The 25,206-nt window shown below is 30.4% G+C and overlaps 1 protein-coding gene across 1 annotated transcript; it reads right to left on the bottom strand.

Moving 5' to 3' along the window:
• Positions 1-554: 554 nt before the first annotated feature.
• On the bottom strand, positions 555-20,516 carry LOC134726990 (rhodopsin, GQ-coupled-like). Its single transcript, XM_063591377.1, has 3 exons — positions 20,134-20,516; positions 4,114-4,247; positions 555-2,479 (listed from the first exon to the last, which is right to left on the bottom strand). Exons 1-3 carry the CDS (start codon positions 20,427-20,429, stop codon positions 1,668-1,670), a joined length of 1,242 nt encoding a protein of 413 aa, XP_063447447.1. The 5' UTR covers positions 20,430-20,516; the 3' UTR covers positions 555-1,667.
• Positions 20,517-25,206: the final 4,690 nt, after the last annotated feature.

Here is a 25,206-nt window from a genome sequence, read left to right as displayed (position 1 = left end):
TTTGAAACAGGAATTTTCAGATTGACTTTAAGACAACACATTTAGGTTCATTCCACGATAACAGTTTCCTTTCTCTTGCTTGTATAACAAAAAAAGCTGAATGTTAGGCTTGCCACAAAACCAGGTCCAACCCGCCATTTTGACTTAAAATGTCCTGTACCAAGTAAGGAAAAAAATGGCTTTTGTTATATTATAGTTCGTTTCTGTGTGTATTGCATTTAAGTGTTTCTGTTGTGTGTTGTTTTCCTCTTATATTTTATGTGTTTCCCTCACTTCTAGCTTATAACCTGGATTTGTTTTTTCTCAAACGATTTATGAATTTCAAACAGCGGTTAACTACTATTGCCTTTATTGTGAAGGGGTCTTGTATAACGGGGGAAATTTTACTGTGTACACATAGTTTAAAGTTAAAAAGATACAAATAATAGAAATTGAAGACGAATTTTAGTTTCACAAAACACTGTAACAATATTACAACGTAAATCAAAGTTCGTTGTTTTCATTATTAAAACAAAATAGATTTGTGAATATAACAAATAACATACAACATAACAACAAATTAACAATAATTTGATCACATTTCAAGAATTTTATCCTATTAATACATGTTCTTCAATTTGGGTTCATAGCTGAATCAGTACATGAAATACATGTATACAAAAGATACAGACGATATCAAGGATACATTCAAACTCACAAGTTGAAGGAGATAACGCCCTTCTGCTAAACATAGAAAAGACCAAAAGGTATACACAATATTATAAAAATAATTCTACGACGCGTGTTACATGTTTACCATTTAGAGACAATTGACACCACCTCCGGTTTTTTTTGGGTTCATGTTGTCAAATTTTTACTGTTGTTTGTTGTTTTTTATTTCTTTTAAGGCAGTGCCTTTTATTTGCAGATAAGGAGTTTGAATGTACTTTGGCATCTTTAGCCTCCCATTTACATAGTAAACTATAGTTTGAGTAATACGAATCATTAGATTCTCCAAAAGGGTGAGCAGTACCTCTTGTCTTGCTCATGCAAGTGCAAAATCTGTTGAAAAGTTTCATTCTACAATTTGAGAACCGAGGGAAAAATTGTAGTCACAACAATTGGAACATATCCAATAGAGGAAATAAGAAAATTTGGAAAAAGATTATAATTGATATAAAATAAAAAAACCTCATACAACTTCCTATGAAAAAACAAAGGAATCAACGAAATATAATGAAAAAAAAAGAAAAATCAATGTTTAGCAACGAAAATTTAACACGATATATGTAGTAATACTTTAACAGCCCCTAATTTTGGAATCAGGTGTTACTACATTTTCTATCAATTAACACGACTCGTGTCTTTGAAGAACTTATATGTAGGCAAGAGTGATATAAAATTACATTACAAACTATAGCAGTTAGAAAAACAAAACAAAAGTATATATGTTTGTTTCACATTTGAATTTTTCTCTGCTATTTCTTTTACATTTTCAGTCGAACTGATTTTATAATACATCATAAGTATAGAACATGCGCGATACTAAATGAATATATCAACTGCTTTTAGCACTGTTGGCATTTTCAAACATGTAAATATTAAATTCAGTACATAAATCCAATGCTGACCTTTGTAAATTCACGAAACAATCGTGTATGAAAATTAGTTCATGTTGAATGAAAAGGTCATAGTACAGTTGTACTTCTACTTCTGCTAATCATTCCCATGTTTGGGCTGGAATTGCTGTCTCTGTCAAAATTTAATTTCATGTTTTGAGTATTATTTGAGTTGTTTCTATATGTCGCGTCTCCTGAATTTTGAAAAATGCTTCTTATCATTTTTCTATACTTTGAATGTAATAACGTATAGATAATTGGGTTAAAAAATGAAGACATTTTAGCGAATAGCCCAGGTAAAGCAGACGACAGCGGGGTAATGATTGACGTATCGCTAAACTGGCCAATCAAAGCAATGATAGCGTAAGGTGTCCAGGAAATGCAAAATACCACAACAAGGATCATCGCAGCTTTTGTAGCACGCCATTCGACCTTTAGTCTGTCTTTACTTGATGAAACCCGCAAGCATACCGCTTTAGAGTTTGATTTCGAGTGCGAAATCTCGTGTTGACGGGAAAATACCACTGTCACAATTTTCAGATATGATAAAGATATTATAATCAATTGTAACACAAAACAAAACACTATTAAACATATCACATACATTCTGTTGTTAATAGTTTTTGTGAAGTAATCAAATGTACACGATGTCCTTGACCCCTCCATCATGTGTCCTCCCCAACCAAAATACGGTAGAATTGACCATATTAATGAATATATCCATACAATGACACATAATAAAACAACTCCTGGATTCGATAGTCTGTTGTTATAGGTAAGATGACACGTGATAACAACACAACGCTCTATGGCTAGCACAGTCAGTGTATTTATAGATACGAAACCGGAAAGTCCACCAAAGAATGCAAAAAGGTGACAACCTGAAACGAAATATTGACTATGTGTTAATATTGCTATATATTTTGGTGGTTTAGAAATTAGCGATCATGACATGTTGGTTTTTATAATGCTTCACGTTGAAATGCCTGACATTTACTCTATCCCATGTCTGAGCGGGAGACTTTTTTCATATAAATGTCACCCTCTGGTGAAGACCATTCAAAAACTGGTAATCTGAATGACAATGAATTGAATGAACACCATGTAATTAAAGACAATGATTAAATTCCACGTTTTGACACATAACTTGTTCGTTGACTGTCTATTAAAAAAGCACATCTTGCCTCACTTCTGTTGATTTTTCGAAAACCTTAAACGTTGTTATGTACGTGCCGTCATAGTAAAATATTTTGAATTTAAAATTCAACCGTAAGAGACAATAATGAAAGGGAATTTAGTTTACTAAATCGAAAAACACATAGCTGAGAAGATGGTAGAGCATATTGGTTGCCATCAAAAAAGCATTGTCAATCTTGGCTTAGCCTCGTTTGACAATGATTTATCGGGGTAACAATCTGCTGTATCACCCTATCAGCTAAATGATATTTAGACTATATCACTTTTTTCCCTGAATACGAATGGAGATTTTCACATTGTTTAATAAACTTATAGATGATGGTTGAACTTATACTGTGTTTATATCTGGTATGTTTTAGATTGCAAATCAATTTGCTAATTTCAAGTGTTTCGATACTTAATGGGTTTTGTTTTCGTCATTTCGATTATTCAATTGGTTGTAAAGTTACTGATAACACTGTTGGAATTATATTATTAAGTTAAGCAACCGATATTAAAGAAAAAGAATAGATATAATACTTCTTATTTTTCACTGATAATTTTTATTTTACATCTATTTTAGGATCAATTGGATTTTTTTTTGCTGTAACTTTCTTTCGTTTTTGTTTATCCACTAATTTATAAAAAAGAACATGGTTTGAGATTTTAAAAATTAGTTTAACGTGTCACATATTTAGGAGTCTGTTTAAAAGGAGGAACCTCGCAAGCGATAATCCTACACCAGTATTCGTATTTGAAATTGTTATATTAAAATCAAAATGATAGAACGCATTTGAATAGGGCTGGTTTATCGTATAGTGACAATGGACAACAAGAGCACTTGGGGTCAACATCGTTTTTGTTTATGGATTTCATGTTGCTCAGTCTTTCCTTCATTTCGTCGTTTTATTTTTTTTACCATAGTGTTGTCTATTGTTGTTGATATTTTATTGTCTCCTGAGGTATTTCTCACCTATTAGCTAGCTTTTAGTTACTTAATGTAACTGCAAATACTGTTTAGTCAATACTTCGATACACGACGGATTCCACATGTCGAGCAGGTTTCAGGTTGGGTCCGTGTTGTTCAGATATGAGTTATTCTATTATTTGTCATTTGGTTTTATATTTTTCTAAGCCACTGCGTTGTCAGTTTATTTTTGACTTATGAGTTTGAATGTCCCTCTGGTATCTTTCGTATCTCTTTTCGTTTGGTTTATATTTTTGTTTTGTTATGCTAAGTTCAACATGTCATTATTCAATCTTTGTGAGAATACTATGTATGTATATATAAGTATTTTCGGAAACATAAACATCTACTTTCAATTTTGTTTATTCTTACCCATAACTCCACCTATCCATTGTGCACGGAAACTTGAAATCACTAACAATGGAACATTTGCAACTATAAGTAGTGTATCACCCACTGCTAAATTCAAAACAAAGAGGTTTGCAGATCGTCGTAAACTTTTATACCTGGAATGAAAAAAAATAATTATTGTACACAATGTGCAGACATTGTTATTGTTATTTGAATCAGGGATATGATACCAAAATAGACATTCAAAACCAGCAGACAAAACACAAGGCATCAATCGGCCAATTATTTTGTTTTTAGATACAACTGTCAACATACTCTACTCATAAACATTAATTTGGAGCAACTTAAACCAAAGCAGTGATGAACGCAGGTGCCCCATGCTACACTAGTCATACCCGTCGTGTTGTTTATACTAATTCTTGATAAACATTTTAAAATGTTGTAATTTCTTAAGCATTTTATCAATTGTATCGTGTAATTATATTTTAAAAAATCTAGTTTGCTATACCTTCTATTAAGATTTTACAACTATACGTTTCTAATGTCAAAACATTGTGAAAAAGGTGTGTTTTTTGTCAAACTAAACGTGAGAACAATATTCATGTTGTAGTGTTACTATATCTGGTTTAATTATTATGAGAAAAGGTGTGAATAATTGATAAAATAAAATGTATGTGCTATGATTGCAGATGAGACAACTCTCCGTCAGAACCAAACGACATTGTTTTATAGTTGTCAAGATGTTAACATCGTCTTAAAAGAGGGACAAAAGCTACCAGAGGGACAGTCGATCTCATAGATTGAAAATAAACTGACAACGTCATGACTAAAGCTTAAGATTCTCGTAGTATTTTCTGGAGTTGGCAGAAAAAAAATAATTTCAATATAAAACATTTGTTTTCATATCGCTCATCGAAAGGACAATTGCATTCACACTGAAAAAATATATTTAAAAACTGTATATATGAAAAGGGAAGATATGGTATTATTGCCAATGTTACAACTTCCTCCAGAGACCAAATAGCATAGAAGGTTAACACATATAGGTCACTTTAGATGTTTTTTTTACTGAGTAATTTATTTTATTTGTTTCCCCAATAGATATTACAAATGGATCTATTTCCTTGTTGTTGAATTTTGCATATATTGTATACAAGGGAAAAAAGAGTCACATCAAAGCAGTTTTAACATTTTAACAAACCAATAAAACACAACTAAAAAAATGACACCGCACATTAAAGAAGTATATATTTTCTTTATATATTACGATAAAAGTGATATAAAGAATAAAGCTTCACAATAGACGTTTCATACAAAAACTGATATTAACAGACAATATGCCATGAGGTTTTTGACCTTTTTGAACACTACAGGATGAACAAATCATTAATGATAATAATCTTCCATATTTTCTGTCAGATTTGATTTCTGTAGACTAATAGAATTCCTATATATTTATGCAACTAAGTATCTATGTAAATCGCATGATGATAATTACCTTGTAATCAGTCATAGACCTGATCATGTACTCTAGTATTTAAAAGACACCAAGAAACAATTAACCTCCATCAAGAAAAGAATGAAATATAATGTATTTCAAATTCAATAAGAACAGCTACCTAACGGATACAATATTTATATTTTAAAAAGCAATCCATATTGATGGGCAGTAGAACTTTTCGTTTTGTTTTGATTCTTTGTTAATGAATTAAAACATTTTTTTTTTTATCTATGATCAATAAGCCAAGGATGGTTTCATATTCAAAATGTTCTTATTGTTAACGAGGTATAATGGACAGATACTTATCTCTGATGTTTTGTTTGTATTATGATAGAACAGTTGATCAATTGTTATAGACATTTTATAATTCATCTGTATTGTCATGTAAGTATAAAAAAAAACCCGACTCAATGGAAAACAAAAAAGAGATTTGTATTTAGATATATACACAAACAAAAATGTTGTCGATGATGTTTGAATAACTTGTCCAACAGTTATAAAATGTGCAAGGATTATAACTTTTAAATACGCCAGACGCGCGTTTCTTGTACATAAGAATCATCAATGACGCTTTGATCAAAAAGTTATAAAGCCAAACAATTACATAGTTGAAGAGCATTGAGGACCCAACATTCCAAAAATGTGATGTAGGGGAAAACACAAAATATTCGAAAATTATTTTTTGCAAAACATCGTCTTTTGACATATGGAGATGGATAATTAATAATTTATAACCAAAAGATTTAATGAAACATTTTAAAGGTCAATGGTACTGCTGTTCAACGTTCAGTATATGGATTATAGTATAATTGTTTAGTGTTTTTAATATACAATAAATCTACGACATTATCCTCTTTTGATGTTTACATCAAATGAGAAAAGTATCTAATATAAAGAAAAAAGATCGGCATTCTCATCTTCATAGTTGAAACAAATAATAAAAAGCAGATTTAAAGATATTAAAAAAAATCATTTGTTCAGGGATGTAGGTGTGAATTTATTTACAGATGGATTGTTTATTTCATTTGTATATTTGATATCTTTTTTTTTAATTAAAAATCATGGTTATTGTGTGTAATGTAGTATTATAATTGATGTATTGTCGAAAACGACGATTTGAATAAAAAAAGGATGTCTTCGAGTTTCTGTTTTAATGATGTATATCTCACATCTCCTTGTATTATGATTTATAAAATACGAAAGGATCGATAATTCTTTTACTTTATTAGGAATAATGTCAATATAAAAATTAGAGAGTTGTGGTATGGAAGTCAACGAAATCTCGACCAGATACCAAATGACGTAAAAGACTGTATAATATAAAGACATCCACCACAGGCACGGAAACGCATTCTAATAAAACCACATAGCACAAACAACAGAAACGGCAGTAAAAATAAAAAGAAACCCAAATGCATGGCATATTTGATATTGATACAACTTTCGTCTTAGGCCAAACTGACTTCACTTAAGTTACGAAAAACCTTTTAATGTAAAAATTAAAATACTCCAGACAATGGCTGTACCAAGTCCGGAAATTTGACAGTTCATCCATTCGTTTGATAGGTTTGAGATTTTGATTTTGCCAATTTGTGTAAGGTACTTTCAGTTTTGATATTCACTCGGAGTTATGTATTTGTGGTGTTTCTACGAGAAAACAAGCTAATATCTGCCTTTTTTCAAGTTAGTTTATGCAAATAACGACTTTTTATCATATAAAGATAATGTCATGGTCAACGCCAACTCCTGACGATTTTATTTGTGGAGTAAGCACTAACACATTTGACGGGGCTAACCCTTTTAGATCTTAACTTCTCGAACATTGATTAGACAATCCATATTACCTACATAAAGAAAATACAATAAAGACAAGTACAGGAAAACACAAAACTATATACTAGTATATATAAAAGAACGCGTGTATAACACGTAACATAAACACAGAAGAAACAACAAGATATGTCTAATCATGGAATGATCTTATCAACCTTAGCAAACACAATGTAATTACTCTTCTGATAAACAGCATGTCGTTTTTTCTCAAAAAGTTTACATTTAAAAATTTAAAAAAAAAATATTCTACAGCATGGACATAGTGATCTTGTACAATCTCAATTTTTTTTTTTTTTTTTTAAATTAAAAAAAATCCATTTTCAGTATTCTTGTAAATAAGCGATATTATAATAATAACCTTTCCCGAAATAATTATTAAGCTTAAACACAGATTTGAATGACCAATTCCTCAATATGGTAGCTTTACAAACAGTGTTACCGTAGAAAGCTACAGTTTTATTTCTTGTAATACTAATGATAATAGTAATAATTATAAAAGACATTAAAAAGAAAAAAAAATGATTGTTGTTCCTTATTTGCTATAAATTTGTCGCTAGTTACACATGTATGCATGTCATACTTTATATAAAGCCTTTCTATCTGTTTTGATTTACATGTATATAAGAGAATTTTACTAATATGTAGATTCTACCTGGAATGGCAGCAATGCGTCATTTGAGAAATGTCCTTCACAATATGTTGGTTAATTAGGTATTGAACTGATTTACTGTCTAATGTCTTTTTAATATCACTAATTTGACTATAATATAGTGTTATAACCTACGAGTATTTGCAGGTTATTGATTGGTGTTGATTCTTTACTTGCAATGTTCTAAGCCATAAATGGTCAATGAAATAAACTTGATGACTGCTAGCCAAGTACATGCAGTCAGGACTTCAATGTTGACATGATTGTAAATTAACTGTGTAATAAAATGTGTATTTTTACTAGACACTTGCGATTTGTTTTACCCAGAAATAGATAACCCTAGCTTTATTTTACAAAACCCTTAGGAATTTCGGGTCCTCAATGTTCTACAACTTCGTAGTATATTTGGACTTTTAACTTTTTTTTATTCGTGTGTCACTGGTGAGTCTGTTATAGAAGAAATGCATCTCGGGTGTAAGATATTAAAATACTGATTTCATTGGCATCATGCCATATCGTTCTGCCTTTTACTTATATATATATATATTATCAACTACAAATAAGAAGATTTTATATGTGTGCAAATGAAGCAACACTCCATCCATGTCACAGTAGTATACATGAAAACAATTACAGGTCAAAGTAGACCATTCAACAAGAAGCCTTGTCTCACACCGAACTGTTAAGCTATAAAGCGTCAAAACAATGATTTGTGTAAAACGATTTAAACAGTTAAAGCAACTATCTCATCTTTATAAAAAATGCTCTTCCATAATGTCTTTTTTAATCCCCCTCCCTTCAACTGGTCGATGATATTGTTGATTAATGCCAATACGGTAGGGGGAAGGGGAGATCGTTAATGGGATACAAATATGTTTACCCATTTTCCAGAAATTAGCTTTTCAAATTGTACCAATTATTTGTTTTATCTCGTCCTGAAAATTTTTAGAACTGGCTTGTTATTTGCACACATCGACCAATCAACACATCAATCAATCAATTATAAGATCTGCCACAATGTACGGAAACTATTGCCTTCCGAACTTTTACAATTTACCTTAAGCGTGGGTGTGAAACATTGGCAATTATAAACTAATTAAAGTCGAAAAATAAAATGGCGCTTTCGATCGTTTTTCTGTGGTGTAGTTTTTAAGCCGATACCTAAACATACTATGGTGGACGATTAACTGGTATTAGTATGACGACGAAATAAAACAGTATTTTGAATAAATTATTACTGGTAAAGAATTTGTTTGTGTTGTTCAAGTTCAAAGTCATTTTCATTACATCAATCGTTTACAATAATTGTATTGGTTGATAGTTCTTTGTTAATTACACAAACAGCTATATGGAAAGGAAAGGAAGTTGATCAATCCAAATATCAACGACATTATCTTACGATTTACACGTTATTTCCAAGTTTTTCACAATCTAAAATATGTACTCAAATATTTATTTTTCGAATTACCCTTGCATTGCGATCATCTAATGGTTTTTGATCAATTTGAAAAGAAAGCTGATTTAAGGGACCACAAACCTGGCCTTATCATTCCATTTCTTAGTTTTAATTTGGAAGATCAGACACCTTTTATATAAAATTTCTGGAATGAATACGGTAAATGAAGAAAGTGAACGAATGAGAAAAACGGAACCAATTAAAATAGTTTCAGAACGTAATGGAAGACGGAGAAATTATACATATTTTCATGAAAGGCGAATCAAAGGAATTAAATATAGAATAATGATTATAGTTCTGTATCTGTTTATTCCCTCTACATCACTGCAAACTTTAGTTGCATAATAACATATATCCTATCAGATAAACATGATAATTAATTGATAAACAATATTTGAGTTTGCTACATTTAACAAATATTTGTATGATTTTTAACGGAATCTTGCTCAAATGGCACTTCTGGTTCTGAAAAAACGAATGCGCGTTATGTTTGAAGCAGGAATATTAATTAAAGTCATGACGCCAATAAAATGCAAAATATTGCAGGAAAGGTTAAATGGGTCCCTGCAACATTTTTTATTACAGAGATTCTAAATGATTTATAGATAATAAAATTAATATAAAAGTTTAAAATAATACTGTTATTTTATTTCTATGATATAAATAAAAACATAAAAAGCGAAAGAAAAACAGTTAGAAAATTAATTATAACAACTTTTTATTTTCAACTTCTAAATTGAGGATAAGTGTCAAAAAAAGCTAATTATCAAATTAATGCATGTACCAAATACCAATATGTTTCAAGATACGGCAAACTAATCAGTTGAAAAATGAATAGATAAAGAGCGCGGTTTGGCTAGTCATTAAACCAGTTCAACCAATTATTTTTTTTAACAGGTCAGGAACAAGCCAATTGATATCTAATATGTTCGTTTTTATGTATTTTGCATTGTCGTTTGTTTGTTATTGCACTTGAGTGTTTCTGTTGTGTCATTGTTTTCCTCTTCACGTTGACGCGTTTCCTTCGGATTTAGTTTGAATCCCGGATTAGTTTTTCCTCTAATCGATTAATGACATTTGAACCGCGGCATACCACTGTTGCCTTAACTTAATGTCAAGCTTAACGCTAGTGATGGTTTACAATAATTGGTGCATAAACTAAATTTCTACTTATACAAATTCCAAATCTTCAACTCTTTAAGTTTATATATTATTGGAAACTCGTGTTTTTATGCGTAAATAAGTGAGGTGATCACGAACATATCTTGTATGCAAATATGTTTAATTGGTTTTGTTCCGTTTTGAATTTCATCCCATTCTTAAATTGTGAAAGATAAAAAAGACATACATTTATTTTTTTCTTAGATTGATGTTTATTAACTTCTTTACTGTTTGAAAGATACTTATAATTAGCAAAATAATGTTTAAACTGATAAATTGTAAGAAATTATTATAATTGATTGGACAAAAACACGATCAAACACTGCTGTTGTGCAAAATTTTAACAGCTAAATGTTATTTGTCTGAATGAAGGTCAGTCTGCGACATTCACAAAAACATTTTATTTTTACAAAAACACAGTCAATATATAGATATCGATATGTTTTTCAACCTTGCAAATAAGCCGCCGTTATCAGTTTTTGCTTTAAAGCAAGATATGATCTACAAATCAGCAGCACATTTATTTATAGCTTTTATGTCCATTCTTAGTCATAAAACCATAGTTATACAGTACTTTATGTTGATAGCTAGATAAAATCCAATATACATGTTTAATTATAGTTCAACCAGGAATCAAATGTTTTATCTGTGATATAATGTGGGAGCACATATTTGTGTTATTGCAAAACATCAAGAGAGGTCCCCTTCAGACAAAAAACGTATCTTGTAAGAGTGCGGATGGTTAACTTGAATGTTTAACTGTTGGAAATTAACTTAAGGATGCTCGCGGGTATAAGATTTTTAGAAAAAAACTAAACATTTATTTTTCATTACAAATTTTATTAATTACCTCTAGTAGTTGTTACTTTATCATATGGTACAAAAATCATTCCAAAAAAATAATTCGTGTTGACCCCAGGTGACTTTTAAAATGTAGATATCATTGAAAAAGCTCCAAGTTATCTCCCTTTGGTGCAAAAATGCCATTGTTTGGCATTAAAATTGAAATATTTTTTTAAAATCATCGGTGACCTATATCTTTTATTGTTGTTTTCGAATAAGCTGTACACAAACTAAATTATTGTTAAATTTAAGCGATTTCTGTAATTTAGTTCTTTTTTTATTTTGATATTACCGTTATTTCTCCTATTAGATCAACAGAAAAAAAAGGATATTGACCAAAATGTATGCTTCTTTTGAAGGCAGATTGTGAGCGTAAATGAACGGTGACCCCATTTTTTTATTTCATTTTTCCATTAAGTATAAGATAAAGTTCATTTATAGAAAAATATAGCGAAATCCTATATTAAATAAAAAAAAATCATTTAGAACCGCAAGCCCCCTTAAGTTTATTCCTGACAATATCCTATCTTGTCAAAAAACATATATAGGCGTAGGTTTGATCAGCCCTTTTTAACCTCGGATTCCCAAATATTTTTTTTTTTATAAATACAACATAATAATCTTTCAGGTGGTCATTAAATTTTTTTCTGTAAGAAATCACTAATTGTTTTTTGTAAAATGTGCATTCGTAAACTTTTTTTTAATTTTGGGGGTGGGGTGGGGTGGGTGTGGACGTTGCTCGTATTTCTACATCTGTTTCAGGACAAATACATTTAATTTTAACAATTCATTAGTTTTGACATTGCAATGACGTCTTAAAGAACACAAAAAAAAAACTAACTTAACGTATCTTACTCCATAACTAGAGAGTGAATCTTAATATGGTTAGACGAGAGCATAGTTCTGTTATCACGTTTGTAGTAGCTGTCTCATTAAACGTTTACATGTGATTTCTTATAATTATCAGATATATGTTGACATGAAACGATACATCATAATTAATATTATCGATCACAGGACTGTCATATCTAATTGACACCAACAAGACTATTGACTTTCCCCTAACATTAAACGGAAGCATTGGTCATTCTATTTTTCTTACTTGTAAATATAATTTAGAGATAAAATGCTATGGTTAACTCGGTTTCAGCAAATTTTTAACTTTTTAACTTTGCTGAATCAAGTATCAAGAGTAAAATTCGAGTAATGATTATAATATTTATAATTAAAAAGAAAAAAAAACAGTACTGTAGGAAGGTCGACATCCTAATTAACTTTACAAACCTGTGAACTTTATAACTACAGTTGTTCAACTAACCGATTTTAGGGCGTAATAATTTTCAAAGCAAAGCTATTTGTATCTCATGTTATCTTATATGTAACCCATATCTTCGAAATAGATGTTCCATTGTCTATTCAATCTCGTTGTTTATTCATTTTATGAAACAATTTAGATTTGTCGAGTATCTATAAAAAGTATAATGTGAGCATGACAATGATATTGATAAGTGAAAAAAGAAAAACAGTTCTTTAGGAAGGTTTTTAACTCAACTGCAAACCTTTGAGTTAATAGTTAACGTTCTACTATTAACAGATGTTATGGCTAAAATTGTTTTAAGCGCATACATCTCTCCATCTCGTTAATATTGAATGCAACAAAGAATCGTCAATATTGCTGTTGTTTACCACTTTAACTTTAATAATAATTTACACATTTTATCACAATACTTGATTTCAATATTTCATCTGCTCTCTCTAATTTCTTTGAAGATACTTAAAAGTTTATATATCTCGTGACACGATATTCGACGTTATTTTATCAGTTATCACGAATATGACTATTTATAAATATTGATCGTAATATTTGATCATGAAAGTTTAAATTATTTCGGTTTCTATACTTAAAGATAATCTCTCAAGATAAAGCATGTCAATATAATAATCATAGAGATTTGTCAAGATAAAGCAAAGACAATCATACTTTATTGTTGGTCGATAGAAATAAATATCATAATGCTTGATATTCGTTTTTTTCGCTTCATAAACTAGAGCGCTAATCAAGGAACTTGTTTTGCTCCTATAGATCTATTCGAAAGTAACCTTACTCTCTAAATGCACAGCTCGTGAATCTCTAGGTCAGCAATGATATGGCAAAACAGAAGCGTCACCAGACATAAAACTTTTTGCAGGCGATTTCCTTTTTCAACAATCAGACCAAACAATGTTATTTTTCTCAAAGACCCAACATCCTTAGAAGATTGGAAGCCGATCAATAAATGGCAATACATACAAATAGATATATAGAAATAACACAAAAAAGGGCAAACAAAAGTTTGAGACATTATACACGCTCCATGGACATTCACTCGACGGTAAAGTCAGTATATACCTACGAGTAACCATTAACGACACATAAGCTAGTGATAGATAAATTGACAACATCACAATCAAAAGAAATAAGACATTCAATTTGTTCAATTTGGAATTTATCAACCGAAAACTAAAGGCATCTAAGGTGTAAAAGCAGCAACGTATCCTTTTACTCACACTGAAATATGCTTGTACAGTTTGGATCGATCTATCAAGTCAAGAAAAGATTAAAGCGATTTAGAAGTCCATAAAACAAGAGCAGCGAGATGTGTCCAGGACAATTACAAAGATGGAATATGGTGGCATATTCTCCTGTACAATTACACTTTCTCCTGTTTGCTAAATTAATTTCCGATTTATACTGCATCGATGACTGACCCCATTGTGAATTATAACGATAGACATTCTGAATTGATCTTGTTATCATGGATTGATAGTTAATTAGACATTTTTGTCACATAAACATATAAATAAGAAGATGAGGTATTGATTTGATTGAGACAAAGATCCACTAGAGTTCAAATGGTTAAAACAATTATAGGTCATTGCTCGACCCTTCAAAAATGAGAAAAAATTATATGATCAGCGATAAAAGGCACTGACATGTAGAATGTGAAATATTTAAATGGAGGAAAAAACCGATCTCATGTATATCAATACAATTTACAAAAAGATGTGTGCCAAACATAAACAAACAAGAACCATTGGATAACAAGTTCCCAACTTTTGGTAGGTGGTACTACAGAAATGTGCCAGGTTAAACATGTATGTGAGCGGTCAAGACTGTCATAACGTAGGTCAGTGCTGAAACAACACAACATACGAGCATGAGCTTATTAGTACTGTTTTTGTGTATAAAGGTTTTAAATAAACATATCTTATTTTCTTTATACCCGCGCATTGAGATATTAAGATATAAATGTAATGCATCGGTTGTAGCATTGGTGGGTTAACTCCTACATTACTTGTATTCAACATCAAGAACATAACCCGCACGGAATATCCCAATGTGCAGTTATGGATCATTAATAGGATAAAATTATGTAAAACATTTCTTTTATATTATATAGCATCGTGAGACCTTACTTATAAGCTTAATGTGACAAAAAAAGATGAATAACAGTAAGTTTTGAAATCTCTGTCATTGACGGTCAAGATGTAAAATGTGAAAAAAATTAGAAAACTAGAATTATGGCAGACCTGAATTATCGACAACCACTGAATACCAGACTTTGTAACAAAACAAAACTTTATAACAAGATAGATGATTTCAGTTTTCCAATTTAAACTTTCCATTTCTATGTAGCAACATCACAATAGCGTGTGCATACTCTTATATCTCTGAGTTTATACAATATACCAAGACTTATAATTCCAATCTAGATTTCATTGAAAGAGGGTTTTATCTCACATTGAAACAATTTAAACAAGAGTTGCAAGTGGTGAAGTTGACACATCCTTTTGTAACTTTTACAGACATCATTACGAGTTGATTGACCGTATTAGAATATTTGTTTCACATATGAAGATGGATATGTTCCAGTTGTCGTAACCACAACCCCGTTTTCGTTTCCCCGAATTTAACCTATTAAATCAGACTTATCATCGGTATGGTTCTTACTTGAGCACCACGACGGGTGTCACATGCGAAACAGGATGTGCATACCCTTGAGATATTTTGAGACCTTGATTTTCGTTTGGTTTTCGTTGCTCAGTCTTTGGTTTTCTTTGTTTGTGTTTTGTGTACAGTTGTTTATCCTTTGGTCTCTGTCGTTTTTGCAATGGCGTTTCAGTTTGCAACTTATGAGGTTGAATGTCCCGTAAGTATCTTTCGCCTCTCTTTTACTTTGCTATAAGTAACAAAATACAGAAAGATTATTCAACAGAGGAAACGTTTTTACAATTGAAAGTGTACCCATACAAGAGAGTGATTTGCTTTTATGTTATTATTGATCTCTTCCAGCAATGGTTGAACCCAATTCCTCTGGAACAGCAAGATATCACTTTATGCAAAAGAAATACTCGAATACCCCTAATTAAAGCGGAATATGGTTTTATTCTTGGTCGAAGGACAAATCTATTCACTCTTCCTTTCACGATTGTATCATCTAACACCATCTGTAAGCTGAACTCCCCCTTCTGTATCTATTTAAGACAAGTACGCTAGCAATTAAAAAAATTATGTCATTGTCTATATTTGACAAAACCTTACGGGATATATGGATACTCAATGCTCGTCAACTTCGTACTTTATTCGGCCCTTTTAACTTTTGAATTCGAGCGGCACGGATGAGTTTTTTGTAGACGAAGCGTGTATATGGCGTACAGAATTTAAATCCTTGAAACTATGATGGGTTTACCCTAATTATATAATCATATACATAAGTTAATAATATTCAAATGTATGTACAATACAGTATTCCTGACAAAATTAAACTGCGCATGTTTGACCCCGCATGCATATTAGGTTTCCTCAGTTATGATTATTTAAACTACATGTACAGCAAGAAAATCATTTTATGTGTACTATGTAGAATATTTGTTTGAGTAACATTACAGAATATATTGATATTCCCGCATTTGCTTTTATCATATTACTAGAATGTGCATTACATAGGTCGAGCAGTGGCAAGCCATTCACAGGCAGAGAGAAGTATGGTAAGCAAAGGTGGCAGCAAACTTCGAACATATGATTTATTTAAGACAAATTTTGAATCTGAAACAATAAAACATTCTAATAAAATGTCTTTAATCCATATAATTGAAGTATTTTGATGTTGAGTGGCACAATTTTAGATTCGAAACAAGGAGAACCTGAAAATTTACATCTACGAGGTCGAGTCTATTTTATCGTAAAAAATAATTAGGAAGATGAATCCTAAAGTGTCCTTTCGTTGGAGGATGAAAGGCAACATTTATTTGATGAAACAAATTGTATTGATAGTGATAATATGTTTTTGATGATTAACAGAAATACAGGTTTTCATTAATTAATATATTCTGGTTCGTAGCCTGTTTACAGATTTTATTTAGACGTAGGAATGGTGTATTCTTTACTTGTAAATGTGTTATTATGTGCTGTAATTAATTAACGTTGTAGTATTGCATAGGTTTGTACAGAAAGCTTATCTATTATATCTGTATTACATTTGTAACAGTGTATATTTTCCAATTTATGACGGTAATACTGACTTTGCGATTCATCTCACGTTTGCTTTCAGATTTTATGTTCTGACAAAAAAGCTTTAATCATCCGAATTTATACTATACATGTAGCTTCTTCTCTTAGCATGCCAATGTCTTGCACATAATATATTTAGATCATGTTCCATTAGGGCCACCTGTCGTATTGCAGATTTTAGTACAAACGTGATTACTAGTCTAATTTGGTAGGGCACATTTGAGGAAAGGGGACGGGATTGTAGCAACGCCATGATTTGTGAAACGAATATGCCATAACGGTCAACCAACTTGTGATGGCCGTAAAACTTACAAAAGAAAGATTTAAACTTCACCACTTGGAAGTCTTGGTTGAATAACTTCCTTATTAGCAGCAATACTCTTTCAGGGAAATCATGATAGGAAAAGAAAATACAAGCCCTGATATATTGATATACACTTTGTATGCAGGAACCTCTGGAAAGTTACAACATATAAATAGAAAGTTCACAATTAGAAAGTTGAAATCATCTCTTTTGTCGTAAAATTTTGTTTTCAATCGACTCTTATTGTCAGTTTCTAGATGAAAGTCAATATATGAAACAGACCTAACTGTATCTGTTTTATTGTCATCTAAAAATCGATTGGATAAATGCGTTAAATAAAGTTATAAAGTTTGGAATATTTTTATCCATTCGTTTGATGTGTTTGAACTTTTATTTTGTCATAAGGACTTTCTATATATAATTGTCCTTGAAGCTCGATAATTTTGTTATTTTACTTTTACTAGTATCTTGACTACCATCGCTTTGAAACTGATTACAATAGAACGTAAAATATACTTCATTAATATTTATATACTGCGATTTTACGTGTGATTCTTCGTAATTACGTTATTGATTGCTAAGTAACTTCTTGCCTTTCAATATTGATCACCACTGTTTAGTTTAAACATATTTTATTTGCTGAATTAAAGCAAAATGGATTAGACACAAGTAAATTATACTTATGAAGTCTTCTCCATAATACAATATAAAGTTACAATAATAGTATAATATAATGGACATGCAAATAAAACAAACAGTTTATACAATATAATACTAGCTTTCATAGGTGAACAAAGAGGAGACTAACTAAAAAAGGAAAAAGAAAGTTTGAAAAATCGTATACTTCTGTGACGATGACTTGTGGATTGATGACAACGATGACGTCCTGTGTCAGCAATAATAACGCTCTATCAAGGCATAAGAAATCTGTTTGACCTTTTTATGTAATTCTGAACATGTTTGAAAATTTGAATATTTTGTTCGTTCGAAAGTTCCAAGTGTCCGCAAATTAATAGTTTTGTATCTACCACTGTATTTGTTTTACCAGTGAAGTCAACACCATAATTTATTATATTTTAGTTCAATAGTTGTGTGTATTATAAACTAGAATCCAGTCATTACTTTTACAAAATAAGAATGAAAGTTTAACCTTATAACCGAATTGATAGCCCATTTAGCGCCAAATCAATTGAACCACTTGTCTTAAAAGATGAGTTGAATAATATTTACTTTACTTTCATTTTAAGGAAAGATCAATTTTGGGCATACTTTTAAAGTTTTGCTTATATGTAATGTTTTTTTAAATATTGACATGAATGTTGTTACCAAACTAAAGGTACGATGATATTGGGATGTCAGATTATTGATAGATAAAGAAATAGATTCAAACACGATAAAATTTCAGCTACAAGCATATATTTTTTATTGTAATCAATTAGATGAATTTACTGTTCAAAACATTCATCCCTTTCGACACACAATTAATTTATGAAATATGATATTTCATTATTGTGCAATTTTAACATTATAACCTTACATAATCCCCACATTTTACTATGGTGTGTAAAATATAATAAGTAAATATGTAGCTATTATGAGCAATAATTAATCAATTTTGTTGAAATTGGTTATAATTTGACGCCGATATGTGTTACATGTTCACCTTAAATATCCTATCGATTCGCTAAAATGTACTCTGCCAGCTGTCACTTACGTCGTCTATTACAAAAAAATTAAATCAGACATTTTCATTATCTAACAGTCATGAAGTGCATCGAAAGTCTTAACGAAAAAAAAACAAAGATTTACAAACATAATCAAGCTATAAATGAAAAAGAGATATTTGTATGTAATATACAACCAACAGTTACGCACTGAATTGAAGACTGAGGAGTTCAAATTTACAGAAATTATAGAAATTCGATAAATCGTATGACAAGAAAGGTCTGTAGGACTCTATACAATAAATCATCTGTGCAAAAGTTATATGAAAGTAATTTGTAAGCTTTTTAGAAATTATACAGTTTTTATTAAATATGTCAACAACAAACAAAAAATCGGAAATTAAGGATTTGGAAGATTTTGATTAACGATAAAGTATTGGATAGTTTTATACAGTGTTATGACTTACCATTTTTGCTTGTTCAATCTATTGTATTCTTTTTCAAATTTCTCAAATCTGCAAGAAGTGATTAACAAAAATACCGAACTTTAAGGTGAAAACTGAAAAGGGGTTGCCAATAAAAAATGACAAAGTCAAACGCTACATTATATCAATTAACGAACCGGAAGGAAGTCAACAGTCATATTAATGAATTGGTACAGAAATTTTCCGAAGAAACGTGGTGGATTAAAACTATTTTTAAAGCTTGATATACCAATTGTGTTTAGTTTCTACTTTTTAGAATGGTCATGTTGAATGTTTGCAATAAACTAATAGAGTTATTGCCAACAACAACACCAGCTTACAGATACTGAACAAGATAAGCAGCATGAAAATTAAGTCACTTCATACATCTTTCATATGTTTAAGGAAAAAAAAAGAAACAAATAGAACTTTCTTCACAATTTGAACAAAGGGTCTTACCTTGACAGATATAAATATGTTACACAAGCGTTCCCAGTTGGAATAACAATCCCGCTTTATTTTGCAATTGCAAACTTGAATTTTAGGATTAACTACATAGCAGATTGTACAGCATTTCATATAAACTTTTTAAAATATTCAAGTAAAACTGCTTACCTCACAAAAAGACAAATCACTATTAAATTTCCTATTAAACCTCCTGTTCCTACTATCAGAGCTATAAATCCAATCAGTATGTGTACACCATATGATATTTCTGGTTCGTTTTTCCACATATCATGTAAAAGAGGAAACTGATATTGAAGAACATGTAAAAAGTGTTCAGCTCTCATAGTATCATCACTGTCATTTTCACCAATCTTAAATGATATATTATGGGTATATTTATTATTTCTTAACGTTAAGTTTAATTTATCAAAGCTTGATAATGGAGCAATGAATGTCGTATCCATTATCACTGTATTAAGAATCTCTGGATTGCTCTCTCATACCAAAAATAAATAAACTACGGCTTTTCTTAGAATATGAACTTTCAGGTAAAATCGATGATCCAATGAAGTAACATGTAACAAGTTGACAGTCTTTATGTCTATATATCCAATGTCATATTACGTTTAACACATATATAACTGCAACAACACAGATAATAGATGAAAATAGATTATTGACCAAGATCAATTATTAGAAAAGATAACGAAAAAATCGTATGATACTTGTTTACTGCAATACCTATTTTTATGAGCTTCCAACTTCCGAAGAATGAAAAAGTATCGAATTTACATATGCTGTGAAAATGGTTTATTTGTTGAGTATTAATGCTAAAAGCGCAATCAGATATGTCAGATTATATGCACTATCCTGTCTAACTATGTTATTCTTCATTAAATGATTGGTTTTCAATATACCTTCATAATGCGATTGCATATGTTCTAAAACAATAAGTTATATTTTATTTAAGAACAAAACTATAATATATATAAACGACTAAAAAGTGTACAAAACAAAACCAATAGTAAAAAAAAACCACAAATATATGTAATTCTCTATAAATATTTCGGATAACAGATATCCTTCATTAGTATGATTGTAATGTAAAATGAATCATATTAATTTGTTCTAATTTAACTTTACAAATGTAACCATCTTGAAATTTATAGTTAAACAATTAAAACCGAACACAACATCTCTTGTACAAGTGTAAAATAATTTCAGATATGACGTATGTTGGTTATCATGGTTACATAGCTATTTACAAAAGAGAAGCATAGATATAAGTAAAAATGATAATGTGCGATATAAACAAGTACAATTAAATTATTTCAAAGGTAAAGATTTTACAACAACGCCTGCATGGAAATACATTCCCAATTATTATCATTGACCGGTCTAAGCTGATATATTTTTTTTCAAATTTAACGTTAAAAATGATAACAACATAACCTGCGTATCTGAACATCACAAATAAGTTTTGATAATGATTAGTGAAAAACCCCAAAATTAAAAATAACCAAACGTGACTGCGTACTTGTCCATCCAAAAATTAATACAACCCTGCGACTTAAGCTGGTATTTTTCTAGAATTAAAAAGTTGGTAATAGTAAATAAATAGTAACATAGAATGTGTTGTAAAATGGTATATAGCTCACATGAAAAGCATTGCGAAGATTTAAACTTCACCTTTCCATTAATTGCATTTTGTGCCAAAGTTTTTAATTTTCATATTCATAATATTTCCCTAGAGAGTCTAGTTCCCTCCCTAGAACAAGCAGTGTTGTGGTATATAATTGTAATGGGCAGTCGATTGTGATCTGCCTTAGTGTGGACAGGGGATCTCAAATGTCGACTGAGATTGAAAGATAGTATGATTCCGCCTGTTTAACTATATATCTGAACAAATGTTTAATCGTGACGTTTATATAGTTTCTTGCTAACTATTTGCGGAAAAAAATATTTCTTAAATCTACTAAGAAATTAGTACAAATAGTCTTATCTTTTAAATTACGGATAATATTCAGATGCCTAATAAGTTAAGACAGACGTTTTATGCTAAATTTATGTCTCTCTTACCAATTAATTTTGAACTCATTTGAAGATTTTTTAACAAATTGATGAACATGATTAAAAGGTTATCATTGGTCATCTTCTTTTTTTTTTTTATATCAAAACTCACTCACAATATCTTCTTATTAAAAAGTTTAATTTTCAAGAATCATCGCTAATCCATTGTATCATTGAAACATAATACGCACAAAGACATAAAATAAACATTGTGTTATGCATCCTTAATATTGTTAAAGACAATAATCATTCACAAAATAGATCTATGCACAGCACGTACTTAATTTCAACGGTATTACGTCATTATTGTTCTATGTTACATTTTAAAAACATATAAACATAATTTAGGACTTGTCCCATAATTTCGGTTGTTTGTTATTTAGAAAGGTCACATCTCTTGTGAGATAACTTTTGAAATTTCCGATTAATATCCGTAATACAGATTTTACTACTTTTAACTCTTTCATGCAAGCAAACAGTAAAATCACAAAAATACTGAACTCCGAAGAACATTCAAAACGGAAAGTCTCTAATGAAATGGCAAAATCAAAAGATTAAACAATTCAAACAAATGGATAACAACTGTCATTTCCTTACTTGGCATAGGCATAGATTACCTTAGCTGTATTTGGCACAACTTTTTGGAATTTTGGATCCTCAATGCTCTTCAACTTTGTACTTGTTTGGTTTTATAAATATATTGATATGAGAGTCACTGGTGTGTCTTATGTAGACGAAACGCGCGTCTGGCGTACTAAATCACAGTTAAAACATACAAATATGAAACAAAGAAGCACAAAATGGCATATAGACCAAGCATATTAGCAAAAATTAAAAACAATAATACACAAATTTACAATAGTACAATAACACATTGACGGGATGTATAAGTACAGAGTCACTTCATATATGTAAACATAAAAAGGCAAATAGACCAAGCAAATTGCAAACTTGAGAGACAAGCAACTAACAAATTTGTTTTATTCAACACAAATTTCGAATATGTTTTGACAAAATATTATTATATCGAGATAATTCAAGAGACATCAGATGTTTACTGATGTCAAATCTCGTAATTTTGTTTTTAGATATACATTCAAAGTGAAAACGTTAGAGGAAACACCATGCCTCCATCGACATTGATGTAAATTCGTTTATTAAAAGTATTTTAAGAGTTAAGATGTATATTTAAAATTTCAAACTTATGTCAAAGAAAAATGAAATTTTGTTTAAATAAATTGTAAAGGATGTTTATTTACGACACTTAATAAAATCCAATCTATTCACAATGATTGTCAAGTGAAGAACACAATTTCACTGGAAAGGAGTGTGCTGTAAAGAATAATGTTAGAAAGTTGATTGTTCAGAGTGTGAAATATGTGCTTACGTTCGATATATAGGCACGAGGGAGGAATTTTAGTGTTCAGTTCAATCGTAAAAAATATTTTGTATTTTTTCAATACGATTATAATTGTGTATTTGCTGCATATACAAGTTAATGGCATTAGTTTTGAGTTCAAAGACAACAGAACGTGGATGTTTGTAACTATTGGACACTGTTCGCGGTCACGGTCAAAAAAGCATGTTTCTAGTCTTGTTTAGCGATGTTTTTGAATAGAAAAATGAGAATTAAAAGAATATGTAATATTTGTATCGTTTTTAAGAACATATGTATTATATATATAAATAAAGATTGTTGGATTTGCCCTTCATTTGTTTTTTTTATTATTATTATTGAAAATGCTCCATCAGAATAATTTTTTTTCAAAAGTAAAATTTTTATAGAGCGACTGGCTATAACAAAGTTATCTGTTCTTACTGGATTAAATCAATATGATATACAAAAAATAATCTTTTTGTTTTTGTTTTTGGTTGGTAATTGGAATGTTCATTGACATCGGGTAAGTCATATATCATGTTCTAGGGGTTTCAAGCTTGCTTTTTTGTACTTGAGACTATATTTGCTTATAAATCATTGTAGATTTTATCTTCCCTTTTTGGTATAGTCTATTTCCCTTTTTTAAGTCTTCTAATAATAGCTTGTTTTTTTTATCAAAAGTTATCTATGTCCAAATAAAAGATTTTTGATATAATGTTTATTTTTATGGTTTCAACGAGTTCTTCTATAAATGAATCCCAGACAATGTTGACAATATATTGTTGGTGGATTCTAAATATACAACGATATCCTTAAATGTGTTTTTGATGAGTTCTCAGATTACCCTTTTGTACTTGTAGACATTAAGGGTTCCACGCTTATCTTTTTATATTAGCAGACTTTCAGGGTTTCAAGTTTTCCGTTCTAAACCTTAAGATTTTTTAAGTAGTTTTTCTTATTTTCGTGACTTAGATTTTATTTTGACATGAATAATCACTCTGGCAGTTAGCTTTTAGAAAGAAATGTTGCCAATGAGACAACTCTCCACAAGAGACCAAAATAACACCGAAATTAACAACTTTAGGTCACTGTACTGCCTTCAACAATTTAAACGAGAAACTAACGGCCTAATATATGTAAAAATTTAACCAAAAAGCAAATATGCAACACATAAACAAACGATCATCAATGAATTACAGGATCCTTAATTTGGACAGACACATATATATATAGAATGTGGCGGGGTAAACATGTAAGCTGGATCCTGAAGTTATCGTATAGCTTTGTCAACTACGGCAATGTCTGTAGACAATTATCAAAGGTACCAGGATTATAATTAAATACTTCTTTAAAGCTTCAAACAGGCCGTTGGTTTTCAATGTTTAATTATTTTACTTTTTTCAAGCGTGATCTATATAACGAACTATATGGAATGGGTCTTACTCATTCATGACAGTAGTCCGGTAATATATTATCAGTTACAAAGTGTGGATGTTACCTATTACGATATTTATTGGGTCGGTAAATTCCATATGGGGTGAGAGCATAAGTTGAACTCCATATGGTATTATTGACCTTATATATATCGTATTAGGTAAATAAAATACTGTGTAACGGATTTTTCTACCAACTATCGTAACATGGGAAATAAAGTTGCCTATCAAAGTGATTAAGTCTTTAAAATAACGATCTAACTTCCATTGGTCTATACGAAAGAAATATGCCAACAATAACAACTTGTTAGTTCTGCATTTATTTCAATGGTTCATCTTCAATGTCTTTGTGGTTGAAAT

The sequence above is a fragment of the Mytilus trossulus genome, chromosome 7 (assembly GCF_036588685.1).
Source record: "Mytilus trossulus isolate FHL-02 chromosome 7, PNRI_Mtr1.1.1.hap1, whole genome shotgun sequence".
Classification (NCBI taxonomy): domain Eukaryota; kingdom Metazoa; phylum Mollusca; class Bivalvia; order Mytilida; family Mytilidae; genus Mytilus; species Mytilus trossulus.
The sequence above is the reverse complement of the archived record's forward strand: the minus strand, read 5'-3'. Positions and strand labels throughout refer to the sequence as shown.